We start from the raw sequence: 27,642 nt of genomic DNA on the forward strand, positions 1-27,642 counted from the left end.
TATTGCATGAACAGTACTAGCCAGTATAATTCAATGAAAGAAATATACAGGAAATGCTAGTACAACACTTTAGTTGATTAGTCTTTCATATGACCAGAGCATATGAAAGAGTGGGTTTGGTAACTTCCAGGCCATTAATGTATTTGAGAGGAAGTGCCCTCGTGTGAAAGCTTCCCAACAGCAACTGAAACCAACAGGGGAAATTCAAAAATGGATTTGAGAGATAAGACACTGATATTTTCTGTCCAGGTTTACACTTTTTTTTTTTTGCCTTCCCCCCCCTTCTCCTTATCAACAAACTTGTAACAAATTGCTTTTAGCAGCCACATCCAATTCTACATTATAGGGAATTCTGTATCAGTCCTTTCTTCTGTATTTATTTTAATCCAGAGGAGTTTGTGACATCCAGATTCTCTGGAAACTCTACATAAATGACAGTCTACATTTCTGTGAAATCACGTTACAAAGATACTAGTTTTAGCTAATGTTGAGAACATCTGGAATAACAAAATTAATCCATGGCTTAACTAAAACCTTGACTATGACTTTTTTCTATGAATACATAGTTACTCTTGACTTAAAAATAAACAATATGGAAATACACTCTTTTCATTATTCATAATGGTTAATTCTCCAGGTCTTCAGAGACCTTTGCAGAGCTGAATAAAATTCTAAATCCATTTCAAACTGAAGACTCTGCTAGATGAGCAAAATCCAGCAAGACATCTAAAATACCAGGACAAGTTAGGAGGAAAAAGTACCATCAGTTTGTTAGTGCCATCTCAAAGGACATTTTCATGGGTTCCTTTGAATGGGACTGGCTGCATAAGCAATTGCATCTTTAATGTTAGGGCTCCCTCTCCTAAACCAATTCCTGGGAAAGTTTCTCTGGTAAAAGCACTTTATGTTATGATGAATAAAAGAGCCCAAAGCAAAAAAACCCCACCAGTGTAAAACTGAACAGGACCAGTATCTTGTCTGACAGGTGATGGTTGCAGTTCACAGCTGCTGACTCAAGTGCTATAAGCTTATTTTCTAACCCCTGTGAACTTCATAGCAGATATTTGCATTGTTTGTTATTGCCCTCATCAATATTCTCCCAGCATTCCAGGATTGGGATTAATCACTCCTTTTGTCTGTTTTCCAAATGAAAGCTGCAAAGTCTCAAAGCTCTGGCTTTCTTTGAGCACAGAAGGTCACTCTGGAACACAAGATTTGCTTCTAAATTTCCTTTGCAGTTTTGTTGTTTTCAGGAGTGCCATTTGTGACACTCAACATTTGGGATTACTCAACATCCATCTGGGTAGTTCTCTGAGAAAACTTGACTGCAGACAATATAAACATCTGCTTAAAGCTCAAGTATTGTATCAAACAAGTACTGTCAATGAATGATCAGAATCTTATTTTAAAACGTTAGAAATGGCAAAGGTGACTGACTGCAAAATCATTAATTTTTTGCAATGAACTGGGGCTCGGTGTTGTATGAAGCTTTGCTAAAGAGTGTTGCAGCCATCAATAAAGTAAATTAATTTTTCCTTTAAACTACAAGCCAAACAGAATACATGTCACCTGTCATTCAGGTGAACCAAAAACCTTTTAAGATTTATTTCAACTATTTAGAACCGTATTTTTTCTTACAGCATTAAGACCATTTTCCAAGGTCTAATTTACAAATATTTTGGAGAATTTTCCCAGTTGCTTGTTCAGCCCCAGTGTCCTGATGTTGCAGTCTGCCAACTTTCGGGTGCAAGATTCTATTAAACAGAAAGATGAAGAGAACAGGCAGTGAAGAGGGCGAGCGGCTTGCAGAGGGCTCCCTTCAGACCCCCTCGGGAGAATGGCATGTTTCTTCATGCTCTGCCAGTCAGGAAAGTGAGACCAAATCAAAATTTTCAAACAGAATCGCAAAGCTTTCCTTTTTTCCATGTAGTTTTAACAAGAGCAGTGATCCAAGGAGTTTAGTAAAGAGTAAATTCTAAAGCCCTGACATTAGCTCACTCTATGCAACGCAGAACCAATCCCTCAGGAATTCTCTCCCCACTGCTGTAGCATTCTCTTCACACAGGAGCTGCCAACTCCATTCATTTGGGCCATACGAAGAGCCCTGTCTTCTCCAGAGAGCGGAGGGCAGTCTGGGGTTTGCTGCCCCTTCAGAGGCACTTGGCCCCGTGGGAGCATCACTGGCCATGTCCTGCTCCAGGAGCAACAGGACTTCAGCCCCACTTTGGTGAACCAGCTTGTTTGTAATTACATCATTTGTTGTTACTGTATGCTCAGTAACAACAACTGGTTTTCAGGATACAAGGTTCTGGTCTGGAAAGCTCAATTTATATTTGGTGCTGTGACTAAAAATTCAGTTTCTTAAGACGTTTAAAATTTAAACTGATGCAAAATGCAGGCAAATTTAGGTGCTTGACTTCTCAACATGAGAAAGCAGAGCTTTATGGGTAGCTGTTTGTGGGAAACACCAAAATGCACACACACACTAGGCCACTATTTATTTTTGCTACAGAGCAGCAAAAACAAATAGGACAAACACATCTTAAACATGAACACTTTTCCAAAGAGGTGGGGACTGAAGAGAAATCCAGGAATGTTTTTCAATACATTCTGACATCAGGGCATGAAGGCACACACAGCATTCCTACAGAACAATGGGAGCACTGGTAACAAGGGCCGTTGGCCTGACCTGGGTTGTTAGAGGACAGATTAGTGCTAATCCCACCACAGAAACCTTGGTCAGTTTTCCGAAGGCTCAGGAAAGCCTGGGCCTATCTTACATGGAAGATGAAAGGCAAGTTCAGCAACACTTTGAGCTCCTTCAGTCAAAAGAATGCATGGAGCCAACTAAAAGATTTTTAAAACTGCATATGAAGTGTATTTACACATTGTTCAGTGGTAGTGAAAAAATACGGTAGTGCTTTGGAGATCAAGGTGTTTTCACCAGTTTCTCCAGTTATTCTCCCTTGATGCCAGACATTGAACTTTTTTGGTCTGAATCTAAGTGATTTCAATCTAAATGGTTGGAAAGATTACAAAAAAAATCTCTCCCTTTTCAACTTACTTAGTGACATCTGCATAATGCTCCATATACCTTGAAAAGGAATATGATAAATGTCTCTATGATGAATCAATGCCAAGGAACCTGGACTTTAAAATGAGATCCATGACCCTATTCCCTGTCCTCAGCAGCTGCACAGAATGACAGTGTATAACCACTTCAGGAGAGGTGGTAAAACCATTTTAAATTTAAAAAATATAGTAGAGACCTTTGAAAATATTTTAAGATACTGAAAAAAAAAAAATAGACCACCTACGTTTTAAGCATGAGAAAGCATAAAAATTCCAATCCTCCTTTAGTCTGAGATGAATTCAGAAAATCCTGGACTTTGCTGGCATAACAGCATCAATTTTTACAAGAAAATACTCGGGCAGCAGCCTTTGTGTAAAATCGTATCCCCTTGTGGGAATCGCACAAATCCTTCACCATCAGAATTTGTCCTGCACTTTGTGCTCTCTCATGAACATGGATGAGCTGCAGCAGCTCCAGGGCTTGGTCTCAGCATCTTGTGGGAAGCTGAACAACTAAGGCAATATGCAGTTTATTTTTAATGGTCTTGGAAACAGCATTGTTGCTAATTTGAGAGTAAACAGCCAGTGTAATTAAGGGATCTTTGCCATTCATCTGTTCTGTAAGATTTTTCTGCATTCAACTGCTGCCAAAGTGTTACATGTCACTTGGAAAGGGATCCTTCCTGCCATCGCCTCCAACAAAATAAGGAGAAACTGACCAACATTTCTCATCCCGTTGGTATTCCATGTGGGAGAGGGAGGAAGCAAAGGACTTGTGGCAAGTCTAGAAATGGGAAGAGAGCGACAGGGAGTTCCCTAGCCCACACGGGCCCAGCTGCCTCAGTTGTCATGACAGAGAGTGGCCAGTTGGTCAAAGGTCTGACATCATCCAGTGGCAAAGTTTCTAGGGATAGGTTTGGGAAGCAGAAGCAGAAATTACTGAAAAGATTTTAAAAATACAACAAAGTATGGCTACATTTGCTCTTCTCTATTGCTCACAGTCTGTTTCCAGCCTCACTGGTACTACAGGCACCATTCCTGCAGCACGGGCACGGAGCTGTGTAGGACACGGCGGTGAGGGAGAAGGAACGGAAAGGACTAAGTGACAGTTTTCTAGAACTATTTTGCTCTAAGGACATGAGGTACAACGTTCAATCCAGAAGCAAAAGTGCTGTATCACAGCACCATAATTTCAACTGTATCCCAGTTAGGACATTCTTAAAGCCAGAAACATATACATCATCAATCAATAAAAACTGAGGGCCAGGACGACACACTGGCGAGCTTTGCAGGAGAGGGCTTTTACATAAAGAGAAACATTTTAATTAGTTTTTCAAGAAACTGTGAACCAATCCCACTTGACTGACTTAATTTGCAAACAAGACTGTGCAGCGCCAGGTGCTCAAGAATTAAATAACAAGTCTGAAAGAAAGGAGAACTAAGATCTAATTGTATGTCAAAGTTAACACTGTAGGAATATTGCCTGCAAAGGGAAACTACACATATTTGCATGAAAATTAAGTGATTGCTGCCTTTTTAAGGCACAAATAATGTAACTCATGGTGGCAATAGCCACTCTAGTCAGTATGTGATGTACAATTAAAAACCTACTTCCCAATTAACCCTGTGCTGCACAGTCACGACATTTAGCTAGAACAGTCTTAAAACCAAGGTAAAACGCTCTGTGTACCTCCTTCCTTCTTCTCTGCTTCATCTCGGATGAGAGGGGATGTGAGTATCACCTTCAAAGTGAGCTTGGGCTCCTTTGTGTTATGGATAACAATAGCTGCCTCATTTACATGCTCCTCCACCAGATACTTCTCTTCTGTAAGTTTCTGAAAGTCACCAAGAAATATTTCAAGACTCTCCCAATCGACTGAAAAAGTGAAGAATCTGTTTATGCACCTCAGCTAATGAGAAGGCTACAGGGCATTGCAGTAACAAAGGTGGCCTTGCCTCCCTCATTAAAAACAATTTAAAACATTTCTTTTGTAGCCAGTGCTTCAACTGCCTTACAGTTTGCTCCATTAATGTGCACTGTATCAGAGTTCTCTGCAGTGATCTCTCTGCAAGTCTTTCAGCAGCCCGCTGGGACCTCTCTTGCCCTCCAGAAGCACATGGGCAGCCACAGATGGCTCAGAGCCTCCAGTCACTCCTTCTGTGTGGAGTCTGGCTCAGCAAACTGGTGGTTAGGACAGCTATTCTGACCTCTTCCCTGCTGCAATCTGCTCTGCAGCTCCTTTAGTGTTGGCATGAAAATGGCTGAGCATGTGCTCACCATGAGCCTTCAAAGCAGCAAAGCAGAAGCTTCTGAGGCTCCTTTTGTCCACTAATGGGCCTAAGCCCTCCTTCACCTCCAGCATCTGATCCCTCTGCAGAGTTTCTCCTCATCTTCCATGCCCACAACAGTTGGAGCATTTCACGAGTCAGAGTCCTCTTCCCTTATCTCTTCTGTAATCCCTCACAGTCCTTTCCCACAGGCTCTTACCTGCCTGTCTCTTGAATTTATTCACTCTTCACATATTTTAATTATGTCTATTCTCTCATTTTATCTTACTTTCTTTGAAGCACATATTAACTTTTCTTCTCACTTTCAACCTTTCTCATTTCATGCCTCACTACAAAGTTTATTCTTTAATACTCAGTACATCCCTATCATTTTCAAACAAGTAAAATTTACTCTTCACTACTCAAAAGATCCTTTTCATTTTTAGCTATGTATAGGGCCACATCTCTAGGAACAATATTAGCTCATTAAAACAAGCCCTTTGTGTGAGAAAATGAATGGTGAGAACTAACAGCTGTCAAGAATGGTAAAACACAGGGAGAAAAGCAGATGAGGAGAAAAGCAGATTGAGTTTGGTTGTGGTTTGGAGAGGGGAACTTGCAGTGGGACATTTGAGGGCAGTTCCTTGGCACCAGTATTGGTGAGTCTGGAAGCTGGACTGATTCCTCAGCCTCAGAACTCTGTCACAGAGCTGGTATCCCTAAACAAGCTGCAACTGCTGCCTGCTGGATGCCACCATCAGAATTAAGTAGCCATAAATAAAAATAATGTGAACTCATGATTAACATGAGCCCAAATGAGTGACCACCTAAAGTGACATGTCCTCACCTTGGCAGCACAGAGGGGTTTATGTGGGAACAGCCCAAGCAAAGCAGCTGCAATGGGGAACTGCAGGTTCAGGCAGGGGACAACAACAGGGACTGAGTGACACACTTGAGCAGGGAAGATTTCTGCAGTTTGGCTCATGTTGGGTGGAGCAGAGCGCCCAAACCCACCCTGGGTTAGTTACACACACACAGGTCAGCTGCCCTCCCAAGGAACTGACAGCACAAACAGGAGAAGGGCAACAACAGCAGTAAGAGGTTACATTTTGTGAGTAAGGACTTCACGGCACCACATTAAACATGTCGCATGCCCCAGATGCCGTCCTAGATTCAGAGTATATTCCTTTATATCGCTTGACTTTCTTGTTGGAACAATTTCCAGCCTTTCCCCAAATAGCCCTTGCAGTGCTGTCACCCATTGTGGGAGGACTGCTCCAAATGAACTCACCTGAATTTGAGCTGGGAGATTGTCTTTAACAATACATAACAAGGTCTTTGTGGGCTTTTCTTTGCACATGAGAACCAGCTCCAGATCCATATCATCTTTGATCAGCAAGCCCTTTGCAACCAAGCCAATTCTCATAACACCACATAACGTCCGACCACCTTGATCCCTGGAAATGAAACAATTTAGGGTAATTAAAATTTTACTCTTCAGGTACAGTTTAGGGGACCCTTTAAGAGCCACAGTAAAGAATTTTCAAAGCAACATAGGGACACTTACTTTTTGAATGCTGAGAAAAAGACTGTGACAAAAGCCAGTTTTGTAGACAAGGATTGTTTAAAATCATGGAGTAAAGTGCAAGAAATGCATCTTTGACAGGCCAGCACCAGCTCTTGTCTCATCCAGTTATCTCCAAAGCATTTACTGCACTCTTGGATTATTTTTTAATAAAAAATCAGCATCTATGTGGGGCTGACTTTCCAGCTGGGGTTAAACTATGGCAATAATGGAAAGTAATGGAGGCTTAAGAAACTTTGTTTGCTGGATTATAAAAACTTCTTTAGTGTATCAGACTGCAGGAGCCCCCAAGCACATGGCTGTTGATTTGCACTGGTGTGTTCCAGGGAATTGTATTTGCTTCAAACTGCTGAAAAGTTTGTCTGCTAAATGCAACTTCACAACATCACAGTAAAATAAGCAAAGAAATGGAGAGCAACTGCTGCCCACACTGGGCTTATTGCCATTCCCTGCACACCCCCCACGTGCTCCCACCTCAGAAAATCCAAATATATCCCCCTCCTATGAACATTCATCTGCAGCTGACCCAGGTAACACTACGACTCTTATTTGGAGGAAAGGAGCCATTGAGAGCAGCACAGGGACACGTTGTGAGCTGAGGCTTCACTCACTTGGCAGTGCCTTCTGCAGCTACCTCCTTGGCTTCTGCATCACCCTCACACTTGGCTGACTTGTTCTTTTCATCCATCCAGTCAGAGACATGCTTAAGGGCACATTCTACTGTTGAGACCATGTTCTGGACAGCTTCAAGCTCCTCTGGAGATGGATAAATGGTTGAATGTTTCACCATTACGTGGCGGTCATCATTAGCAAAAGATCGGATTGATCTCTGTTGAGGAGTGGGAAACAGGAAGAAAAGAGAACAAAGTTATTGGAGTATTGATAGGACATTGCCTGAATGGGAATCCTGCCTGGCAGGGAGGGTGCAGATTGGGCACAGCATGTGGAAAGGAGGGCGGGCAAGGAGGCATGATTCCTGTTTTGTAAAAGGCAATGATACTCTCCAAATACAATTTTGCATATTCTGGAAGTGCTGAGTGCAGCCACCTCTCCTCTGTTTATGCCAGGGACAAGAGCAGCACACCTTGGAAGAAGCAGTCAAAAAGCCAGACCCTCACAGGTTTGCTGCAGATGAAGTCACAGGCAGTACAGAACTGTGAGAGGCTCAGCCACTGCACAGGTATTTCCAAAGACATGAATGAAGACGAGAATAAAGATAAATGGTAAGAGACTGAAATTTCTTTTTAAAAAACATTCAAATGAATAGGAAAATATTAGAGTGCTAATTTAAAAAGTCTGCAGTGAAACTCAGAGTCCTGAGTGATACTGCTGAGGGAGGTAAACTTCACTGGTTGGGTAACCTGTGCTAGGAAGTTTTGCTGCAGGTTTGCTGCAGACTGTTCAGGTGAGACTTTTTTGATCTAAACAGTGCCCCAGACCAGCTGTGATCACAGCACAGACCTGTGGAAAGGGCAGCAATAAGTCTTGGTCTCTATAGACACATCAGTCATTGCTGAAAGCCTCCTGAAAGCCTCCCAGAGCAGAATCACCAACCAAACCTCTCTGTTCCTCCTACATGTTAAGCACCTTAATTAGGTGTCATTTTCACCCCTACTTCGTGGGTTTGTAGCTGTACCCACTCCTAAGGACACAAAGGGACTTTCAACAACCTCAGAGGCCTCGAGGCTGGATCCTTATTCAGGAACTGTCAGTGATTTCCTGTGTTATTGCACTCCCTGTGTCTCTTCCATTGAAGGTCATGACATCATTCCCTTCCTAATTTTTGTGTTCCTACCCAGATGGATAATTTGGCCAGTAAAAATTCATCTGTCAGGGGCTGGTTTTATCCCCTGCAGTTTGATAGGCTGCAAAATGCTTCCAGGAGGTCCCTCTTGTGGTTATCCACAACATGGATACAGCTGGGCTGCAGGGAAACGGCCAAGCTGCGTTTAACAACTCACCCACCATCTTCTACCTTACAAAATGTCAATTACAACAGTGGAACAGAAATAAATTGGTAATTCCTACTTATGAACACATTTTATTTTCTAATGAAGAGGGGCTGACAAGATCAACTCCTCATTACAATTCAGGCCAAAAAGAATGACAGAGTGGGACACTATTTAAAACATATTAACAACTCTGCTTTGCAAAGTGTTCTTTCTCCTTTTCACTCTGTAAATGGTAAGTCTTGGTTTAGGTCCTTTTTTTAAATATAAATATAAACACACAGCCTATGTGCAGCAACGAGCCACACAAACATTAGCAACTGTAATTAAAATTTATTGCATTTATTCTCATCTCCTTTCTCTCAGTAATAACCTTAGAGGTCTTGAAAATATATAAATAAGTTTAAACTGCTCTCCACTCGTATTGTTCAGGAACTGAGTAGGTTATTTGCCTTTTTGTGAACACATTTCAGAATCTCACCATCACAATACTTCATACTTGCACATCTTTACAAATCCCACATCTCAGGCATTTCGATTTGCAGCCAAAGCCAGGCAAATGAGAAGCGACTCCTCACTTAAACCATACACACCAGGTATATTTGGCTACACAAATTTCATCTACACTGTCCTGAAGTGTGCACAGAGGCACCTTCAATCACACACACATGCATGTGAATAATCAAAACCTGGTTTTGTGAGGTAGAGGTGGAAGGGGAATGTGAGCATTTGGTAATGAAATCTGCAAGTTCAAGGTCACTGATGCTGTTTGCTACAGCCTGCTAATACCAGTTTTATTAGAAAACCTTATGAGCATCCCTTCATTCGTATTTAATAATTCATGTACTGCAGGCTCACAAGAACACTCTCTGGCTTTAAGAGGCTGACAATACATCAAACCTCACTTGCTTTGCTCAAAGCACACAGTACCATCCCTCAAGTTAGTGCAAGGTCAGAAAATCCCCTGTCTCGGGTTTGATCAGGCCCCATGCAAGCCTGGCTGCAGAAAACACTTCTAATGCACCCCTGTGAAAGACAACAAATACCTACCATGGTTTGTTAGTGTTTCAGCTCTCTTTCCCTCCCTTTCTCCTTTTCCCTCCTCCTTGGTGTCTTTGCTAAGCACTGTTTTGCCTGACAGAACTTCTTCATAAGCCTCTCAGTCCTTTGACAGCTCAAGACTTCATACAGCCAAGGTGCTCTGGGAGTCACTTTCTCTAATTCACCTGCAAAAAGAGAGAAACAGCTTGAAATTGGCAGTGATGACGTGTTGATTCCAGAAGTGCTGGATGCAGCACATGAGGCAAACCACTGATCAGAGCACCCCAGCTTCCAGATGGGACGGTCACTGATCCATTTATATCTGAGCAAACAGATGTCACTGTGGAAAGCAACTTTTTTGTAATGTGCCCACACACATGTAACGACTTTCCCACGCCAGTTAGAGCTGATCCCAGGGAGGTTTGTCAGCCACCTGGCAATTCCAGCTCCTGGGATGAGGAAGACAGGAAATCCAACATGGCAAACATGTTCTATGTGAAACCAGCTCACAAAGTCTCTATTTTTGTGTCATATGCACATTAGGAATCAAACACACTACATTTAATTACCAAAAAGTAATTCCCTGTGGAAATCCTCAGTGCAGCCCTCAATCCTGTGTCAGATACTGCCCAAGAACCAAGGCTTCAGGTTGCAATAACTGCAAGGTGTTATTTAAAGACAGACAAGTACATTCTAAAAAACTGCAGACGTCAGACTTGCAAGGAGCTGAAATCACCCACACCGCCTGTGCTGCCCATGCACCGCCTTTCCCAGCACACAGCATGGAAAAGATCCTGCAGGAGCAGCCTTCTTGTACTAAACTGGGAAACAACACCAGCACTGGCAGCATAAAACTGCAAAGAAATGCTCTGTGAGAGAGAAGAGCAGAATAACAGAGCAGGTAATGTGAGAGAGGGAAGCATAAGCTCACTGCACAGCAAGACGTTCCAGTTCTTGCAGAAAATTCCTGTTTTGCTTTCACTAGACATATTGTTGCATCAGCTCTCCAGCAACGTTTTGAAGCAATTGGAAACCAAGTCAGTAAATTTCTGCAGATTGACACACACACACAAAATGTTTTCCTTTTCTCCTGTATGCTGACCCCCCTTCTCCAGCAATGCTTTGCATATTGTGTGTCAGAGAAGCCTGACATTGTTAGAGATTAAAAGCATGTTTGGCAACAGCACAGGGATAGGTGAGATGACTTGAAAGCTGAGGAAATACTTAAACCTGTGATGTGACAGGGAATAATTAAAATGTTGCATCCCACAGAGATTTGAATGTGACAGGGGAAAAGGTAACAGCAGATCTTGCTTCCCTATTTCCCTGGTTAGGAACAAATTAAGCAGGTTTACAGGACCAGTAGCTTTGGCAGCAAGGGCTTGATAGTTGTTTGTATGTCACACCACTGAGCTGAGGATGTAGGATTGGGTAAAACAAAAAGCCAGACAAGAACACTGTGCAGGGACCTGTCTGTTTCAGCAGCTGAAAATTACCAAGGAAGAAACCCCAAGAGAGTTAAGTGCAGTCATACTAAAAATACTTGGGAAAAGCAAGCTAATGAAAACCCTGACTGACCCCATTTCTCATCACAGAGGCTCTGTGCCCACCAAGGTGTATTAACACTCCACCAAACTGCTTCCCAGAAGCAATCAACAAAGGGGATGTTCTTTCTCTTAAGAGATCCTGGAAGTCAGACAGGGGCAGCTGGGAGGAAAACTAAGCCAAGATCACTGCTTTGGCAGTATTTATTTTGTGAACTAGTCATAAGCTCCTCCACATTCAACAGCCTTTCGCCATCTCCAGAACCAGCCAGACTCTTTACAAGGTCGTTTTACTTTTTAATAATATTAATAATAACTTGAGTCAGCAGATAGCAAACTAGAGAGACTTTTATGAGACATATTTCTAGATAATCTATTTTAAATTATTTCTCTCTCCAAACTGAATTCCAGCTATCTTCACCTACTCTTCTTCCCTGTCACTCCCACATTTCACATTTTCCGTTTGTTATCTTCTGTGGTAGCTGCAACTTGGCAATTCCAGGCACAGAGAAGGGCACTGGAATGTGTTGCTGACTTCAGCATATGCCCAGTACAATGTCTCCAGACTCCAGCAACACTCCAGCCCAGCCTCCCTCCCAAGACTCCTGCAAGCTGTTGCTTATCAGCTCACCCAGGCTGTGGCAAGCAGATGGACAGAGATATCTGGCTGAGCAAGTTCTGGTGCTCAGGAGGTGCTGAGCAGGCTGCTGTCCAGAGGGCGAGTCTGTGAGAGCCTCTCCCTCCTGGGGTAGCTCCGCTTCACCGGGCGCTTCTCAGGTCCTTGGAAAATGCAAAACAGGCTGGAAATGAAAGTGTCACAGCCACAATGGGGGCTCATCTCTGCTGGGCTGATGAAGTGAACACACCAACACCTCTCCATACTCTGTCTTAGCAGTGTATGGAGCAGTGAGTGACCTGTTTTCTTGTTTCTAAGGCAGGTTCAGTTTTCAGTGACAAGTAAAGGTTGTTGGCTGAAGGTATTTATGAGCTCTTTACCTGCCCTTTTTTTCAGCAGTGCATGGCTGAAGTCAGGGCACAGACAGATGAATTACAAAGGGATCTTTATTATAAAATTCAGAAAGCTGGAAAAAAATCCTGAAAATTGAGTCAAAGCTGATACACGATGTCTTCCAAGTCATTAACATCCTACGAATATTTCAGAAACACGCATAGGAGTGAAACCCTAATTTAGTTCAGACTTTGAGAGAACATTTTCAACAAAAGCACTAAACAGGAGGGAGTTTACTATAAAAGTATAGACACAATATACAGAATAAAGTACATTTGACAGCACACAGAATTAAATTAAGGAAAACCAAAATCAAATCTGCTCCAACCATATGGACTAAGGCAGCATAACATAGCTCAGCACCAAATACATCAGAAAGCATTATGTGAAGTGAGCAGCAATTCCATAAATCCAACAGCCTCATTCCACTACCAGACTATAGCTGGATATTTCCTCCTGCATCCTCAGGGAAGTAACAGTTGATGCTCAGACTAAAAAGCACAATATTTAAATGCACGGCTGTCTTACCTACGGGCAGCCACCCACTCTTGCAAGGAAACTTGTACAGGAAGCTCCCTGCACCACTGAGACCTTGGTAACCTTGAAAAAGTCACTTCTGCTCTGCATCATGCGCCCTAAAGTGTAAAACAAGAGTAAATAATCTCTGTCTCCAAACCAGGTCACAGTGGAGCCGCACAAAGTCTGCAGCGTGGTTTAAAATCACTGGGGATTTGACACATTAGAAATGTTATTAAAACACCATGACAGTGTAGCAACATTTCCATTAAACGTCCCATCCTTCACAGAGGAAGTTTATGCTTTGGCTCAAGACAAGCAAAAAGAATTTCAGATGAGGCTTTTGTAGTAGGAGATATTCCTGCATCTGCAGCTGCATTCCCAGGGGACTGACAGTTAAACAGCCAGCGGTGATGAATATGCTCAGCTACCTCAGAGTGAACAGGGAGGTGAAAAGGCAGGAGAAACAGGTACTTGCATTCCATGGGGACTGAAATACCAGAATGGGGGTGCTCTGGGCCTCTAGAAAGGAGACATGGACTGTGTCTGCAACCCAGTATCCCCCTGCAGCAGCACCTTGCAGAAGCGTTACTGGTGCAATGGAGAAGAGGAAATTTGGGGCACTGGACACCAGAGCTCCAAACCCTTCACTTCAGTGAGCTGCTCTCCAGGCTCCTGGCCAGGCCAAGAGCACCATGAAAATTGGTTTTAAATGCTCCATCAAGAAGGCACACACTAACAATATTCAGCTGAACATTAAAAACACCCTCCACCTTCCAAATCTACCCTGACACGAGGATCTGCCCGGGAGAACTGCAATTTGCAGTGTGCAGCACCCCAAGAGCAGACAGAGTTTATACTGACAGGGCAGCAAGAACAACAGAGGTTGCTAATAACAAAGCAATGAGTATCTAACACAGCCCGAGGTGTATCACACATAGTAACAGAAAATATCTGGAATTTACACTGGTTTTTGTTACCTTCAAAAGTCAGAATGAGAGGCTTGCAACTTCAAATTGGAAGTTTATTTTAGCCTCTGCTTTGCATTCAGAAGACAGGTAATTTTTCATCACACCACACAAAGTGCTGCTGAAAATATGTTGTGTTTTTCTGCAGTATAATTTTATTGCTGGCCTTCTGCCAAGAGTCTTTCTGGCAGCATCTCCCACAGTTGGAAACTGTGTATCTGGGTCAGAAAAGACAAGCCGCTTTTCAGAACAGCTCAATACATTTGGCAGAGATGCTGATATTGTAATTGAACTCTTTCAGCAACTCTCTTTATGATGTACCCAGACACCAAACAAAACAAGATCTGCAGTGTTGATTAATGTCAAAATAACTGACAGAGAAATATCAAAATAGTTTTTCCTCATGTTAAAAGTATCAACAAACCGGGGGGGAACAGATAAGAAATACAATTCATGAGGATTCAGAGAGGAGCACAGGGCAGAGAAATCTGCAAAATATGACTGACCTGTGCCTTGTGCAGATATTCACTATTTAAAATCCCAGCTCCTCATATGGAACTTCCTCCTTCCCTACCACACAAAGAGAAATCCTGGCCACTCAGAGCATTGTGGAGAGCAGTGCCCTGTAACGCTGGGACACATATTTAACAAGGTTCAGGCTGCTTCCAACAGTATGCTCAGCATCCAGTTTCACCTGGAGACTGTGTATTCATAGGAGTTTTATTATTTTCCATGTAATGCATTTCCTGGCAAAGTTGCATGTGGGATAACCTTTAGAAGGCTGGAATTTTCCATCCAAATGAATAATTACAAAGCAACACTATAGTTAGAAGCTGCAAAGGTACTTCCTCTGGCAAACTCTTGCACTTCATACAACAAATACTGGAGTCTAGGATTACTCTTGCCTGGTCACTTCTCATAATATTTCAATCAAAGGCTCCTGTGCTCGGAGACCTCTTGGGAGCAGCCCCTGCCAGGCAGCCCCCACACCCAGCTTTAAGTGCCAAATACAGGGTAGGCACAAACTTGACAACCAGATCTGGAACCACAGCACATGTAACCATCAGAACAGAGAAATCAAAGTCACCTTCCAGGGTCCAGAGCTCTGACAGTGCTCCCAGTGCAAGGAGCACAGCTGCCCACTTGTCAGCGTGCAGGAAGCTGCTGGAGAGCTCCTGGGGAGAATCCATCTGTGCCAAGGCAGGACCCTCTGGTCAGAGATGCAACTGAAAATCAGTGAACACATGGATTCCCCTCCACTGTGGAGTAAGGAATGAAAAAAGAGCCAAAAGAAATCACACTGGTACAGTAATTAAAGAAGTTGAAGAATCAAAGGCAAGCAATTGCTTAATCTAAATTAATGCATTAAGGTAAAGGAAACAGGGATGTGCCAAGTGTAGCTCGTATTTTTAGCTCTTAGAAAGAAGGTGAAAAGATGGTCTAAGGGGAAATCATTACCAGCCTAACAGGAAGGTTAAAAAAGGAACAACAGAGTCACTGTGTGAGCACACAGGCAATCATTTGAGGAAAAAAATGCTCTATTTTAGATAGAATCACACCATCCAGTCTCAGAAAGAAATAGATATTAGTAGAAATAACTGCAATTATTGAATTGTAATGTATAAGAAAGATAACAGTTTTGGAAAGAATGTAAGATCCTCCTGTGATTGAACCTACTACAGACTCCTGAGGAAGGTATTCACCATACTCACCACACTCACCAGGTGGTCCAGAGCAGCACACCAGCTGCAGACCTTGAGGTATTTTCTACATAGATTTTTCACATCTCCCTCTAGATTTTTATCTGGCTTCACATTCCCTGAAACCTGCACAACCCCCAGCAGAGCCAGGGCTACAGAGGGCCTCTAAGGAAATAATTTTGAAATTGCCTTCACCTCCTGGTATGGGTGTCAAGATGCAAGACTGACTAGAGCCAGATCAAGTGCAAAAAGTTTTTAAAACTGTCTGCTGACACTTATAAATAACAAATTGACACATGAACAGTTTATGTTTTCCCTGTTCAAACAGTAAGAAATATGCAAAACTGAACACTGCAGAAGACAAAATATCTTAAAGGGTGCATTTCTTGACAGGTGTCTTAAATAAAAAGTTACATATTAAATGGTACATAAATAATGAATAGCAAAGAGTTCATTTGAGACAAGGCAGCAACCACCACTGGATTCTCAATGTCTGTGAAACACTGAACTGATTTGTGACTTGAGACACCCTAATGTTACATTCCTGCTTCCCTGGCTAAACTGGTCAAAGGAAGCATGAAGGTACTTTGCAGCCATAATGTGACATCCACACTCAAAATCATCTGAAATTCTTAACTCAGACTGCATTCATTTACAGTTGAAAAATTAACTAAATTAATAACAGAATTACATTACACTGAAATGACACTCACCATCTGCAATGTCATTCTCCCAGAGACAGAGCTGGTTTAAGCAAAATTCTGGATCTATGCCTGAAATGACATCACATTCTCCAAAAGAGAATCACAGTTCTACCTCCTCCACCCAGTTTGTGCCATGCTGGGTCCTCACCATGCCAGCCCTGTCCTGCACCACACCCCAGCATTAAAACCTTGCACATCTCCAAACTCCCAGAGACTCCCCACATCCCTGGATTTGTGAGCACTGCCTTTACCTGCAAGGCTTTTGCTGGTCCAGAAACCACCACAGGAAGTAACCACGATGTTGAGGAGATTCAGAACAGGGACATTCCTTCCCCAGCACCCTTCAGCTTCACCGAAATAGCTGCAGTGCCCCAGTTTCTTTGCTGCTGTGATTCATATCCCATAGAATACGGGATTCTGCAGGTGGACCCGAGCTGCAGCCCAGCGACTCAGCCAGGATGGGGGAACTGCCACCAAGGAGGCAAAGGCACACACATGGAAATGGCTGGAAAGCATGACATTCCCTCTGTTGAAATACAATTTCAACAAAAAAAAAGAGGCTGGAGCCCAAACTGTCCTACAGTAACACTGGATCTGCTTGCATTGGTGGTTTGCACTTTTCATCAGTTCCATGAGGCAACAGCCAAACACTTTGGCTCTACTCTCTGCCCCCTGCTCTGCAGCTCAGGCTAATGCATATCCTGAATTAGTAAGAGGAAAGAGAAAAGCAACATGGATTCTAAAGCTCTGGTTATAAACAAAGCCAATTTAGTAATTCTTACAAATAACACAGTGCAAATAAGTCTTTGAGAGTTGTGTTTTCCCAGTGTTTACATGAAGTGTCAAAGTATTAAGAAGTTTTTAAGAATAAATGCTGTCCTTCTGACTAAAATTTCAGCAACCCTCAACAGTGAAGTTTCAGGAAGCTTCTCCCCAGAATTTCTTCCCTGATGTCAATTATACAGACCCTGTGTTTTTGGTGTTGCAAACCCCCCTGGTTACTGTGCCTGGCTGCCTTTCAGCCAGTTTAAACATTCATGACTTTCCCCTGAAATGCATTTTCTAGTATGTCAGTCTGGCTGCCTCAGTAACTTTTTTTTTTTTTTTTTTTAATTAAAGAGAGAAGATTTAAAAGGATTTGGAATGGAAGATCACTATACTCTGTGAATCTTGTGTAAAAAGCTCTTCTGCTCCCAGTCAGTGCACATCCTCCATCTGATTTTTCCCATGTTTTAGTTCCACTCTGACTCCTGAACAAGTTCAGGTTAATTTTTTACTTCCTGACTAATTGGCTATTTTGTTGAAGAACACATTGTCAAAGTTTCTGGATTACTAAAAGCTTCAAGTTTTAAGTGTTTTCTCTTGCCACCTCTTGCCTAGCCAACCACATTATTTTAAGTTTAATTCAGTGTCACAACATGCAATACCACAGAAAGATCTGAAACAGAATTTGTAACTAAAATCTCAGGCTGTTTAGGGAACAAAATTTGCTCTTTTGAAACCCTTCAGAACTCAGCAACCCTTCACTGGGGAAGGGTACCCTGGCTGCCACCCATTTTCAGCCTCAGAACACAATTATTTACTTCAAATGCATTATAACTCTACCAAAAGATTTGAATTAGGTTACTTAGGCATGAAAGCTAGCAACAATATCCATCAAAGTAAAACACCACACCAGCCTGAGACAGCTGAGAAAGAATTGTCACTTGTGACCCAAGTCCACCATTTGCCTTGGACAAGATCTTGTAGTAGAAAGTCCCAGCTTGGCTAAGAGGAAGAAAAAGAGCCACAAATATATTTAGAGATGTACAGAATTAGTAAATATAAACAAAAGCCCTATTTCCCTGGAAAATCATGAGTCTAAAAATATTTTAGATGGGCTCAATCCAGCATCCTCTTGCCTCAGCACATCTCCACTGCACGCATCTGCTGTCAGATCTGCCAACTTCACTTGCAAAACTCATGTATTATTCCTCTCTCCAGTTCTCACGGCACAGTACAGCCACGGAAATGTAAAAAGGGATGACTCTAGCAGAGACCATGACTGGTGGAAATGCTCAGTTTGTAGACCACAAGCTAGGTTACAAAATTAATTTCTGAGCCTAAGTTCTATCTATTAGTCTTATCCTTAGGAACATCCTGAGATGAGTAATGAATTCCACAGCCTTTTTTTTTGTTTATTTTTAATAGGTTGGTGATATTAAAAAAAAAAAAAAAGGCTAAATTAGGTGTCTGTAATACTGTATTCTGCGGAATCTTTGGAGAACAGAACTGTGCTAAGTAATTGATCTTCAACTTAAGAAGCTACAGTTACCCTTTTTTTATCTTTTGAATTTCAAATAAAATCTGGGGGGAGAAAAAAGAGCTCTCAGGATAAATGCACCAGTCCCAGGTGGATGGTGTTTTTAAACCACAGACACAACTTTGCTGATTTGGCCTCTTTCTTTAAATTTCCTACAGGACTATGAATTAGTTTAATTTCTCTTTATAGATAATGATGTCATCTCCATTGTGCCACTCACAAGAGCACCAAAGACACTTCCAGCTCTTCATTTGCTAAAGAAACTTCCCCAGCCTTTGCATTCTCCCAGATGTCACACCCCATCCTCCCACCAGCATCAAGCAGCAAATCTTGGAACAGCAAAACAGGATCTGCATCTTGGGAGGCACCAAACTTGCCAGGAGCCCCAGAAGCCCCTTGGGCAGGTCAGTACCCCCCAGCCAGGCTGGCACACACCCAGAGTGTGGCACAGCCACTGCAGCTCCTGGAGCAGGGGCAAACCCCACTTTCTCCAGGAGGAGCAAACAGCCTGGCAAATCAATACCAGCATTCCAAGTGCTCTCAGCCTTGCAGGGACATCAGCTCACAACAACACAACTCCCTCACCCCAAAGCTCCCTGAGTACTCTGGAGTTGCTAAAAGTAACACTTGGAATTACTGTCCAGGGAAAGACTAGAGAATAGCAATCAAAGTTAGTTTATTTTGGGCCATTAGCTGCAAGTTTGTGTCTGGCCACTTCAGTTCTCCAGATAACGGGAAACCTGCTGTGCCTAAATGCAGCACTGATGGGGTTTGTTTCATTTCTCAAAAGGAGTTGCACTTGGGAAGCCACAACCTGCCAGGGTAGGAGAGCACATGGTTCCGGATGCAGAGGCAGGATCAAAACCAGGATTAGAAACCAGCTGCCACACAGACTGAGGGTGTTCTCCTCAGGTGGGCAGTGAGATAGAAACCCTTTCATCCCTCAGGCTGGATTAGACTGCAAATATTTTCATTGCCTGCTTAGCCACCTGTGGAAATCTGTGTCCATGTCAACACCATCATTATACTGAATTCTGCTCCTGTCAGCACAAAAAACCTGCTTGGTTTTCAGTCCAAAACTATACTTTTAGTGATAAAAGAATGTCAGATTATAATGCTATCAATCTATTTTATTCCACAGTTAAACAAAATTCATCTCTAGAACCTGGCACTTCTGCGTTAGTGAAAAAAAAAAAAATTCTAAAAAATGGACATAAATACTTTGTGCACTGAAAGAGTTTTTGGTTCTGCTGGTTCTCCACTTTGCACAGCTCCTCTGTTGTGGAAACAAAAGTCCTTGTACTGGCCTTTCTCAGCGATATTTGCAAACTCCTACACTTGGTGTAACAGAGTGTTCAGAAACAGTTCATACTGGCCTGGGAAAGTTAGGTCATTATTTACTAACTGCAGAAATACATTGAAGAAAACAATAACAAGGTAAAAGAACATTCTTGCAATGGCTTGTTGCTTGTTTTCACAGAAACAAAAAAGTAATTAAACCTAGCTAACAGCTTTTCACTGAGCATTTTGCTCTAAAGCATTTCTGATTCACACACTGCAGAACCAGGAACAGAACAGCAGAACCACCAGTGCAACACTGTCAACACAAGGAAAGGCTGTCCCTGAAATTCAGTGGACAAATATTACCAGACAATTTCATGCTTTACCAACACAAAATCCAGAAGTTAAATTTAGAAGCATGATTTCTGCAGACACTCAGATGTTTCTGTTCTAAATTTTCTAGAAATTGCAAATTACAACTTGGCAGACTTTAAAGTAACCCAGCACGTGTCTTGTGCAATCCAAATCATGGTCTGTCCTATTACTCTGCAAAACTGTTAGGAAAAAAAAAAAAAATCATTCCTTTCACCACATGGCTTCAGACAAATGACAGAGACATTCCATTTATCTCTGTGCTAAGAATGAAACTTAAGTACTGTTTTTTCCTCTTGGAATATTGCCATGAAAGTTAAAAGCTAATAAAGGAACCAGCGTTCTCCCCACTGAAGGATAAGCACAGTTTGGTTGTGGCCATTTTCCCCATTCACCATGGGGAGAATATACTGCATTTCTAGACTGATCTCATTCCTAAATACTGCAAGGAGATATCAAAGCATGCAGGTGTCACCAAGGTGCTTTGTAGAACTGGCAAACCCTGCAAAGTTTCTGCAACCACTCAAGAGATAAATGTGCTTTTCAACACCACGAAGAGTAAATTGAATGAAACAGCTCAGAGGTAACAAACCAAAGAAATCTTGGAAATTACTTCTCTATCTCCCAGTAACCAGACTGTACTGCCCACCCTCCCCCTGCTAACCTGGGGGAGATGGCAATCTCCATGCAGGACTTTACAAGAGACTGACAAAACCATTACTCTATCTTATCTATTTTGATTGCAGTTATCAAGTTTCAATGTACTTTTATTAGCAAAACACCCAAAATCAGACCTTAGAATTTCATGACTCTTCAAAACATCACTTCTCTAATTGCTGATAGACGTGATAGACATAATTGCTGTGCTGTTTGCATGGGGAAGAGGCCTCAGTGCTCAGAAATTCAAGTGATTTGCTCAGGGCCAGAGTAACTCGGTGCTGGCACTTGGAACAGTGCAAGTTTTTCATTTACTACACACACCAAGCACAGAGCATCCTCTTCCCCTTTCTAGCTTTCCACCTGCTTAGGCTTCATTCCTTTAATTTGAACAGACATTGCATTCCTGGCTGCTTTTGTTATTCAATCTCTCTCATGGGTTCCTCACAGGTCAGCTTGGCAAACTGTCACAGGAAACGCTTGACAACAATTACCTGTCCATTCATGAGAGTCAAATTAGCAATTCAATATCTGAATATGGTATGATTAAACTGAGGAACCTAATTCACAATGTGTCCTACTTTCAGGTATCAAATTGTTTGAGCACTGTGCTCTTTTGAAAGTCAAACTGACGAGGACTCAGGAACCTTGTGTCTTCTCAAAAGAGGCCAATGGAATCCATCTTTTGTCAGGTAGCAGGACACACACAGTCTGTTCTCAGGAAGATCAGGAGTCAAAAAAAAAGAACACTTCAGAACACTATTGAGAGACCTGAGCCATTGTGCAGGGTAAGGGGAAGCTTTGCAGGCAGCTCCTCAGCACTGAGCACTCTGCACACCACATTCTAGCACATGTAAAGAAAACCCCCACAAGCTCTCTCTGCCACTTGGTTTTCCTAAAGCTCCAACTGACATAGGAGCAGTTGGATAAGGGTGTTTCTTCTCTCTCTCTCTCTTAAAAAAAAAGTAACAAAATAATCAACCAGTCAAAACTCAGCTTTCACATTAAGATACTGAGTGACCATGTAAAACACCCAAAATCAGATGTAAAGGATGGAGAGGGTCTGAGAGCATCTCTCTTACAAATCAGAAAAACTACTGGGAACTCCCAGATGACCAGGAGTGCACCTGTCGTGGCTTCCCCTGTCTGCACCCAAACCATACCCCTCAAACAAGATCCCTTCAGGCTGCTCCACACAGAGCTCCAGCCATCCAACAGCACTTTATATCTCCTGTCAGTTCATTCAGGATGGCTAATTTGATCTTTTAAGGAGATATTTCAAACTTTATTAGAATATTGTCAGCTGGAGGGACCTACATCAATCACCTAGTCCAACTGTAACAAGAGGAGCACAAATAATGAAAGCAGAGCAAGGGAAAGAAAGGAGAGAGGAAGTACAGTAAATCCTGAACTCCTCAACTCTCCACCAAAATTCAGTCTTCTATAGACTGTGCATGAGAGTTTCAACTGTGCTGTGTGATGAGGGCTGTCTTGGTTTGAAAAGACAGGTCTCTGATAAGGAAGGCAGGAGCCTCTCTTGAAATGGAAAATGTAAACCCCCTTCCTTCCAAATTATTATAATTTTGAAATTAAGGGGTTCTCAGGCAAAGATATGGGAATAGGAATAACAGTTCTTTACTAGTATGTATAAATAAAAAACCCAAAACCCCTACAACTTAATAGGAAAATTAAAATAAAATGCAGTAGCACAAAAACCACTGACAGAGTCAGAATACAAGCTGACACCCTGTTGGGCAGGCTGTTGGTAGCAGTTTGATTAAGTGGTGGCTGCAGTCCTGGAGTGTCAGATGTGCTTCTGTTGAAGCAGTGATCCTGCAGAAGGGTGTAGTTTTCTGCTGAAGGTCCAGCGGTGACACGGAATGGCCTGGTCTTCCTCTGGGAATCCAGTGGGAAAAGGCTGACTGGTGTTCCAGCTCAGATTATATGCAAATGGGAATGCTTGGCTCCTCCCCCTGGGTGGAGCATGTCCCAATGGGATGATGTCATTTTATCAGTCCTGCAGTGAGACTCCATGGCCATTAACAGAAGAGATCCCCCCGGAGGGAGGATGGGTCATGGAAGAGATAAAGAACACTGCCACAGCTAGTTTTAACAACTGCTAAAATACATCCTTTTGGTTATATCTTGCATTGCAGCCCAAGACGGGGCAAAGAGGACTCATTGAGACAAGGTGCACCTGCTAAAACTGGCACTAAAACCAGGCAGCTACTGCAAACCAGCAGTGCCCAGCACCAACAGAAAGCAAGTCTTTGTTCTTCTGGCACAAGAGGACTCCTTTACTGTGAGTACCACATACAGATCAAACGTTTGTAATCAAAAATAAAGAAGCTAGCCAAGGGATTTGTATTAAAATAAAGATTGCAGATCACAGTGTGAACGTACCAGTGAGTCCCATGCCCAGCCAAGCTCTCCCCAAGCAACCCTTCCTCTGAAGAAGAGCTGCAAGGAGACAGCCTGAGCCAACAGTTTCTACAGCAACTGCAGAAGCACCAGTTCAATGATATTCAAACCGTGCAGTAACTGCAGAAGCATCAGGAAATGGATACTCCAGAAGGAACATTTGACAGTTTCTCCTGGGCTCCCTCTGCCTCCCTGGGCATTCCATTGATCCCAATCAGCTTAGGTCAACTCTGGAGTTGCCCCTTTCTCTGCAAATGCTTCTGAATCCTCTTTACTCTAATATTCTCTCAGCACACTTACTCCCTTTCAAAACTTAATGGGACAGCCACCAGAGAGAGTTTTGTAGACACGGTGCTGGAAGGATGAGTGTCCTCATCCTGCAAGGGAGAGACCAATGCATCCACGTGTGCTGCTGCTGCAACTCCTCACAGAGGGTGGAATGCTGTTATGACAGTGGCACTGGGCTGCTGCTGCACCACTAAAAGCACATTTGGAAGCATCTCAAGGGGAACCAAAGCAGAGGCCAGTTAGCACCCAACTGCACAGAAAGAGCAGATCCATTTGTAATGTGGCTATTTTAAAACTAATGTAGAAGCCTTATTAAGGAACACAAAATATTTCACTATACACTTGCTAAGTTCTTACCTAAGAATTGTCATTTATGGAAGGATGTTTAGGGCAGGACATCTCTTATTCCCCTTTTAAGAATCTGCTGTAATAAATCACAGCACCTCAACAGTCACAGTTTCATCAGTTCCATATTGCAGGAGTTTTTCCCTAAGTCTGCAGTGTTACTTTGGATCACGCTGAAATACTTGGCATGAAGCTCAGGCTCCTGACCCACAGCAAAAAGTTAAACAAAATTGCTCGTTTGTTTTTAAAAGGGTCAGGAGGTTTCCAGTTTCAGGCTCCTCAGTGTTCAGGTTGAAGGGAACAGTATCCACAGTGACAACTCAGGGACATTCAGTATTCAAGCCCTCTGCAAAGAATGGGCTTGATCAGAGACCTGTCAAAGATGCACTTTGTAAGCTGTTCTCTTTTATTAGTTTATTACATAAGGCCACATCCACAAAACCAGGTTTTTGGTTGAGAGATCACTACTGACTTCCAACTACCTGCTTTAAAAAAATATCCTTTATCTCCTGAGCTAACAAAAGTTGCTGAATTCCCCCAAAAGACAAGGCAGACCATATAAACATATTCAGTGTAAAAGACAATCTCATTCCTACACTAATGGTAGAAGAAAGAAAACATGAAAACAAAAATATTTTGGTTTTATCTTCATGCCTTTTATCATGATTTATCCAGATAGCACCATCACTATTGTGACTGTGACAGTTGTTATTTCTAAAATATGAAGAACTATGAAATCCAAAGTGGAAAAGCATCATATAAGTTGCTAAAGCATGCAGAGATGACTTCTGGATCAAATATATTCCTTAGCAGGCCAGTTTTGAAGGAATAAAGACTGCAGTTCCAGACAACCATCTTTTAACACAAATTAAAATTTATGAACAGTGTCAGGTTCCACAAAATTTGCTAAGACTGAAAATTCAACCAAATTTTTTAAATTGTTGAAAACCCCCCAGTTACAGGAGGTTCTTATGTGCCTCCAAGGTGGGAGTCATGATTCTTTTCTCTTACACAAATTTAGACAACTGTGTTCTCTCTTCAGCCTTCTGGCCATCTGTAGAGATGAGGAGGTGTGTACAGATGTGGGCTCAGAGCAGAACAAGCTACTTCTCTGAGCTCATATTTTTGGCAGTCACCAATTTCACCCTCACCCACCAGAAGCAAAGAAGTTATCTGTTTTGTCTCCCCGCCCTTTTCCCAGTATTTGCCTTTCTTCCTGGCTTTTCTAGAACACTTGTCACCATATTTACTGGAGTACATTTATTACTGGTTTTAAAGTAAGAGTTTTTGTGAGACAGGAAAACATTTCAGATCTTTATAGGGGGAACTTCAGATATGAAGAAATAAAATTGTGTGGTAAGTCAGCAGCAGCACCTGAAAAGGGAACAAATGCTGCCCTAATCAATACTTGCAGGTTAATTGCCAGACACTTCACTGGAACACAGTGTTGCTCAGTGCCTGCTGTTGAAGAGTTTTACCCACTTCCAGTTTTGGAAGCAGTGCTCCCAGTTCTCCTACACCCCATCCCCGTTTACCACACACTGCAGTTCAGCCCCGGTGATGCTCTTTCAGGTCACCCAAATGGCACAGCTGAGCACTTTAAAGGAACAGATTAAGTCTCTGCATGATTGAAGACTTGGACAGCATGGCTGGGTAACCAAAGAAGCCCTAATCTATTTGCCAAGTCCAATTACCTAGCCATCGAATCAAGAGATCACAAAGCATTAGGACATGGAATAACTGTTCACCAAATACTTTTAGCTCTCTGAAAAGATGACAGTTACTGAGAAACTATGACATGGAAAAGGCATCATTCAAAGCAGAGGTGGGGAGAAATCAGTTCTTGGACATTTATCTTTTCCTCTCAATTATGAGAGTAAAGGGGAAGAGATTGGGATTGGAAGAGCAGTAAGAATCCAAATGTTGAGTTTCTGTTTCCTTGAAATCCCATCAAGTATCCTGCTTGGAGATCCATGTTTGCTCCTTGTTCCATCATACCACAGCCCTCAGCTTTCCAGTGGCTGTGTCTGTTCTCTGGAGTCACAGGCTGTACATCTACCCTTCATTCCAGAGTCTTTTCTATTAAAGCAAATCCCTTCAGATTGTCACATCAGACATAGAGCAATCGGGCAGAGCAGAGAAGGAAAAGTAGAAGAGTACCAGGAGGGTCACAGAGCAAACTCAATCCCCATACCTAGAGAAAAAGAACAAGTTTCCGCATGCAAAGAGCTGCCCCTTTCAGCACAGCTGTATCAAAAACAGGAATAAATTACTAATATGTCTCCTTGTCTTCATACTGGAAAATGGCTGTCTTCAGCCAGCCCCAGCATCAGTCACACCTGCCAAAACATCACACAGCTTTCTCAGCTGGGAAAACCAGCCACGCAGGTTGGGCCACTGCCACCACAGCCAGGGAAGGAACACCACATAAATAGCTGTTATGTGCATTCAGCTTCAAAATTGATCAAACTTTAACACGCGTTAGTCAGCACTTCCACATTCACTGATGTGATTTGTTTTACAGTTAAAAACAACCACCTGCAGCCCCATCCCATGGACCTTCCCCACACAGGGTGCCACCATTGGACCCTTGATGATCATGCTCCTACTCTGTCAGAAACACAGCACCAGCTGACTGCCATGGGGCAGCTAACTCAAATGCTTTCTATTTTCATTTTTTAATACAAGTTGTAATTTGTTTGTTGAATGGATCTATTCATACTGTCCTGATATGTCGCCTCCAGGTGATGTGTTTGGTCCAGCTGGTCAGTGTCTTGCTAAGCAGGCTGTAAAAAGACCTTGTAAATCAAACACCTTTATTCAGGTATATACCAGCTGGCAATTGTAAAACATCACCTATTTCAACAATGGCAACTGAATTCAGTGGAGTATAGCATGTCAGCTTGTTTCCTTGCTGAATTTTGTACAGTCTCTTTAGTGAGCAAGATAGCACACTTATAATTTCATGTTAGTTCATGTTATGAAAAAAGACACCATGTTTATGGAGAAGGTTATATTGGGACCATGCTTTGGCTGCTACATCCTAGCAAAGAAAACAAAGCCCTGCAACATGTGAAGAAAATTTTATGCCTCTTTCAAGATCAACCATGATTTACCACAATCTTGTTATGGGACCCATCCCCTGCAAATTACAGACTAAAAAAAAGATGCATTAATTTCACAATGTCAGTGGAACTATGGTAAACCATTTTTTGGCAAAATCTTGGTGGAAGGAATCAGTTGTTGTGTGCCCAAAAAGCTCCTGCCCACAGCCTCTGGCCTCCTCAGCCTCTTGAGGGAGTGTTTTGCTAAAGCTCATTTCTGGAAGCACAAAGCAGCTGCACAGAGGTTGTGGGGCTGGGCTTCCCACACACCCGTGGGCTGTGCCGGCCTTTCCACAAGGCAGATCCTGCTGGCTGAGAACTGGGATTAGGGGACATTTGGTTTGGGGTCGTTACCAAGCCAGTCCAATAGCTCTGGAGGAACTTTGCCCCATGGAATATCATCCCCGTGTGTCAGGGAATACTGAAGACTCTTGAGGGCCCAACACTTAAGACGCTGTGCCAACACTCCAATCTGCTGTGTTGCAAGTCAAACAAGAAATGTGTTCAGTCGAAGTG

At 42.5% G+C, this 27,642-nt stretch overlaps 1 protein-coding gene and 1 long non-coding RNA gene across 22 annotated transcripts in view; one reads left to right on the forward strand and one right to left on the reverse strand.

Annotated features, from left to right (window-relative positions):
• STRBP (spermatid perinuclear RNA binding protein) overlaps positions 1 to 10,100 on the reverse strand; it is a 36,842-nt gene extending 26,742 nt beyond the window's left edge. For all 12 annotated transcript variants that reach the window (XR_015278233.1, XR_002868424.2, XM_023938376.2 and 9 more), the window contains exons 1-4: positions 9,925 to 10,100; positions 7,537 to 7,754; positions 6,632 to 6,797; positions 4,763 to 4,907 (exon numbers count right to left, since the gene is read on the reverse strand). Coding sequence is in view for 10 of the 12 variants with exons in the window: in XM_023938376.2 (XP_023794144.1) it covers positions 4,763 to 4,907; positions 6,632 to 6,797; positions 7,537 to 7,754; positions 9,925 to 9,927 (532 nt within the window). In the remaining 2 variants the exon portion in view is untranslated. The remainder of the gene's footprint in view (positions 1 to 4,762; positions 4,908 to 6,631; positions 6,798 to 7,536; positions 7,755 to 9,924) is intronic.
• LOC111937108 (uncharacterized) overlaps positions 1 to 27,642 on the forward strand; it is a 63,740-nt gene that overhangs the window by 31,935 nt on the left and 4,163 nt on the right. For 3 of the 10 annotated variants that reach the window (XR_015278240.1, XR_015278242.1, XR_015278245.1), the window contains exons 3-5: positions 7,993 to 8,148; positions 18,848 to 19,062; positions 23,125 to 23,270. This is a non-coding gene — a long non-coding RNA (uncharacterized LOC111937108). Of the gene's footprint in view, positions 1 to 7,992; positions 8,149 to 17,475; positions 17,621 to 18,847; positions 19,063 to 21,555; positions 21,757 to 23,124; positions 24,546 to 27,642 lie in introns of those variants that run through there. The other 7 variants (XR_015278244.1, XR_002868425.2, XR_015278243.1 and 4 more) reach the window with 6 other exon arrangements.

Source organism: Cyanistes caeruleus, chromosome 20 (assembly GCF_971803275.1).
Source record: "Cyanistes caeruleus chromosome 20, bCyaCae1.hap1.1, whole genome shotgun sequence".
Taxonomy (NCBI): Eukaryota; Metazoa; Chordata; class Aves; order Passeriformes; family Paridae; genus Cyanistes; species Cyanistes caeruleus.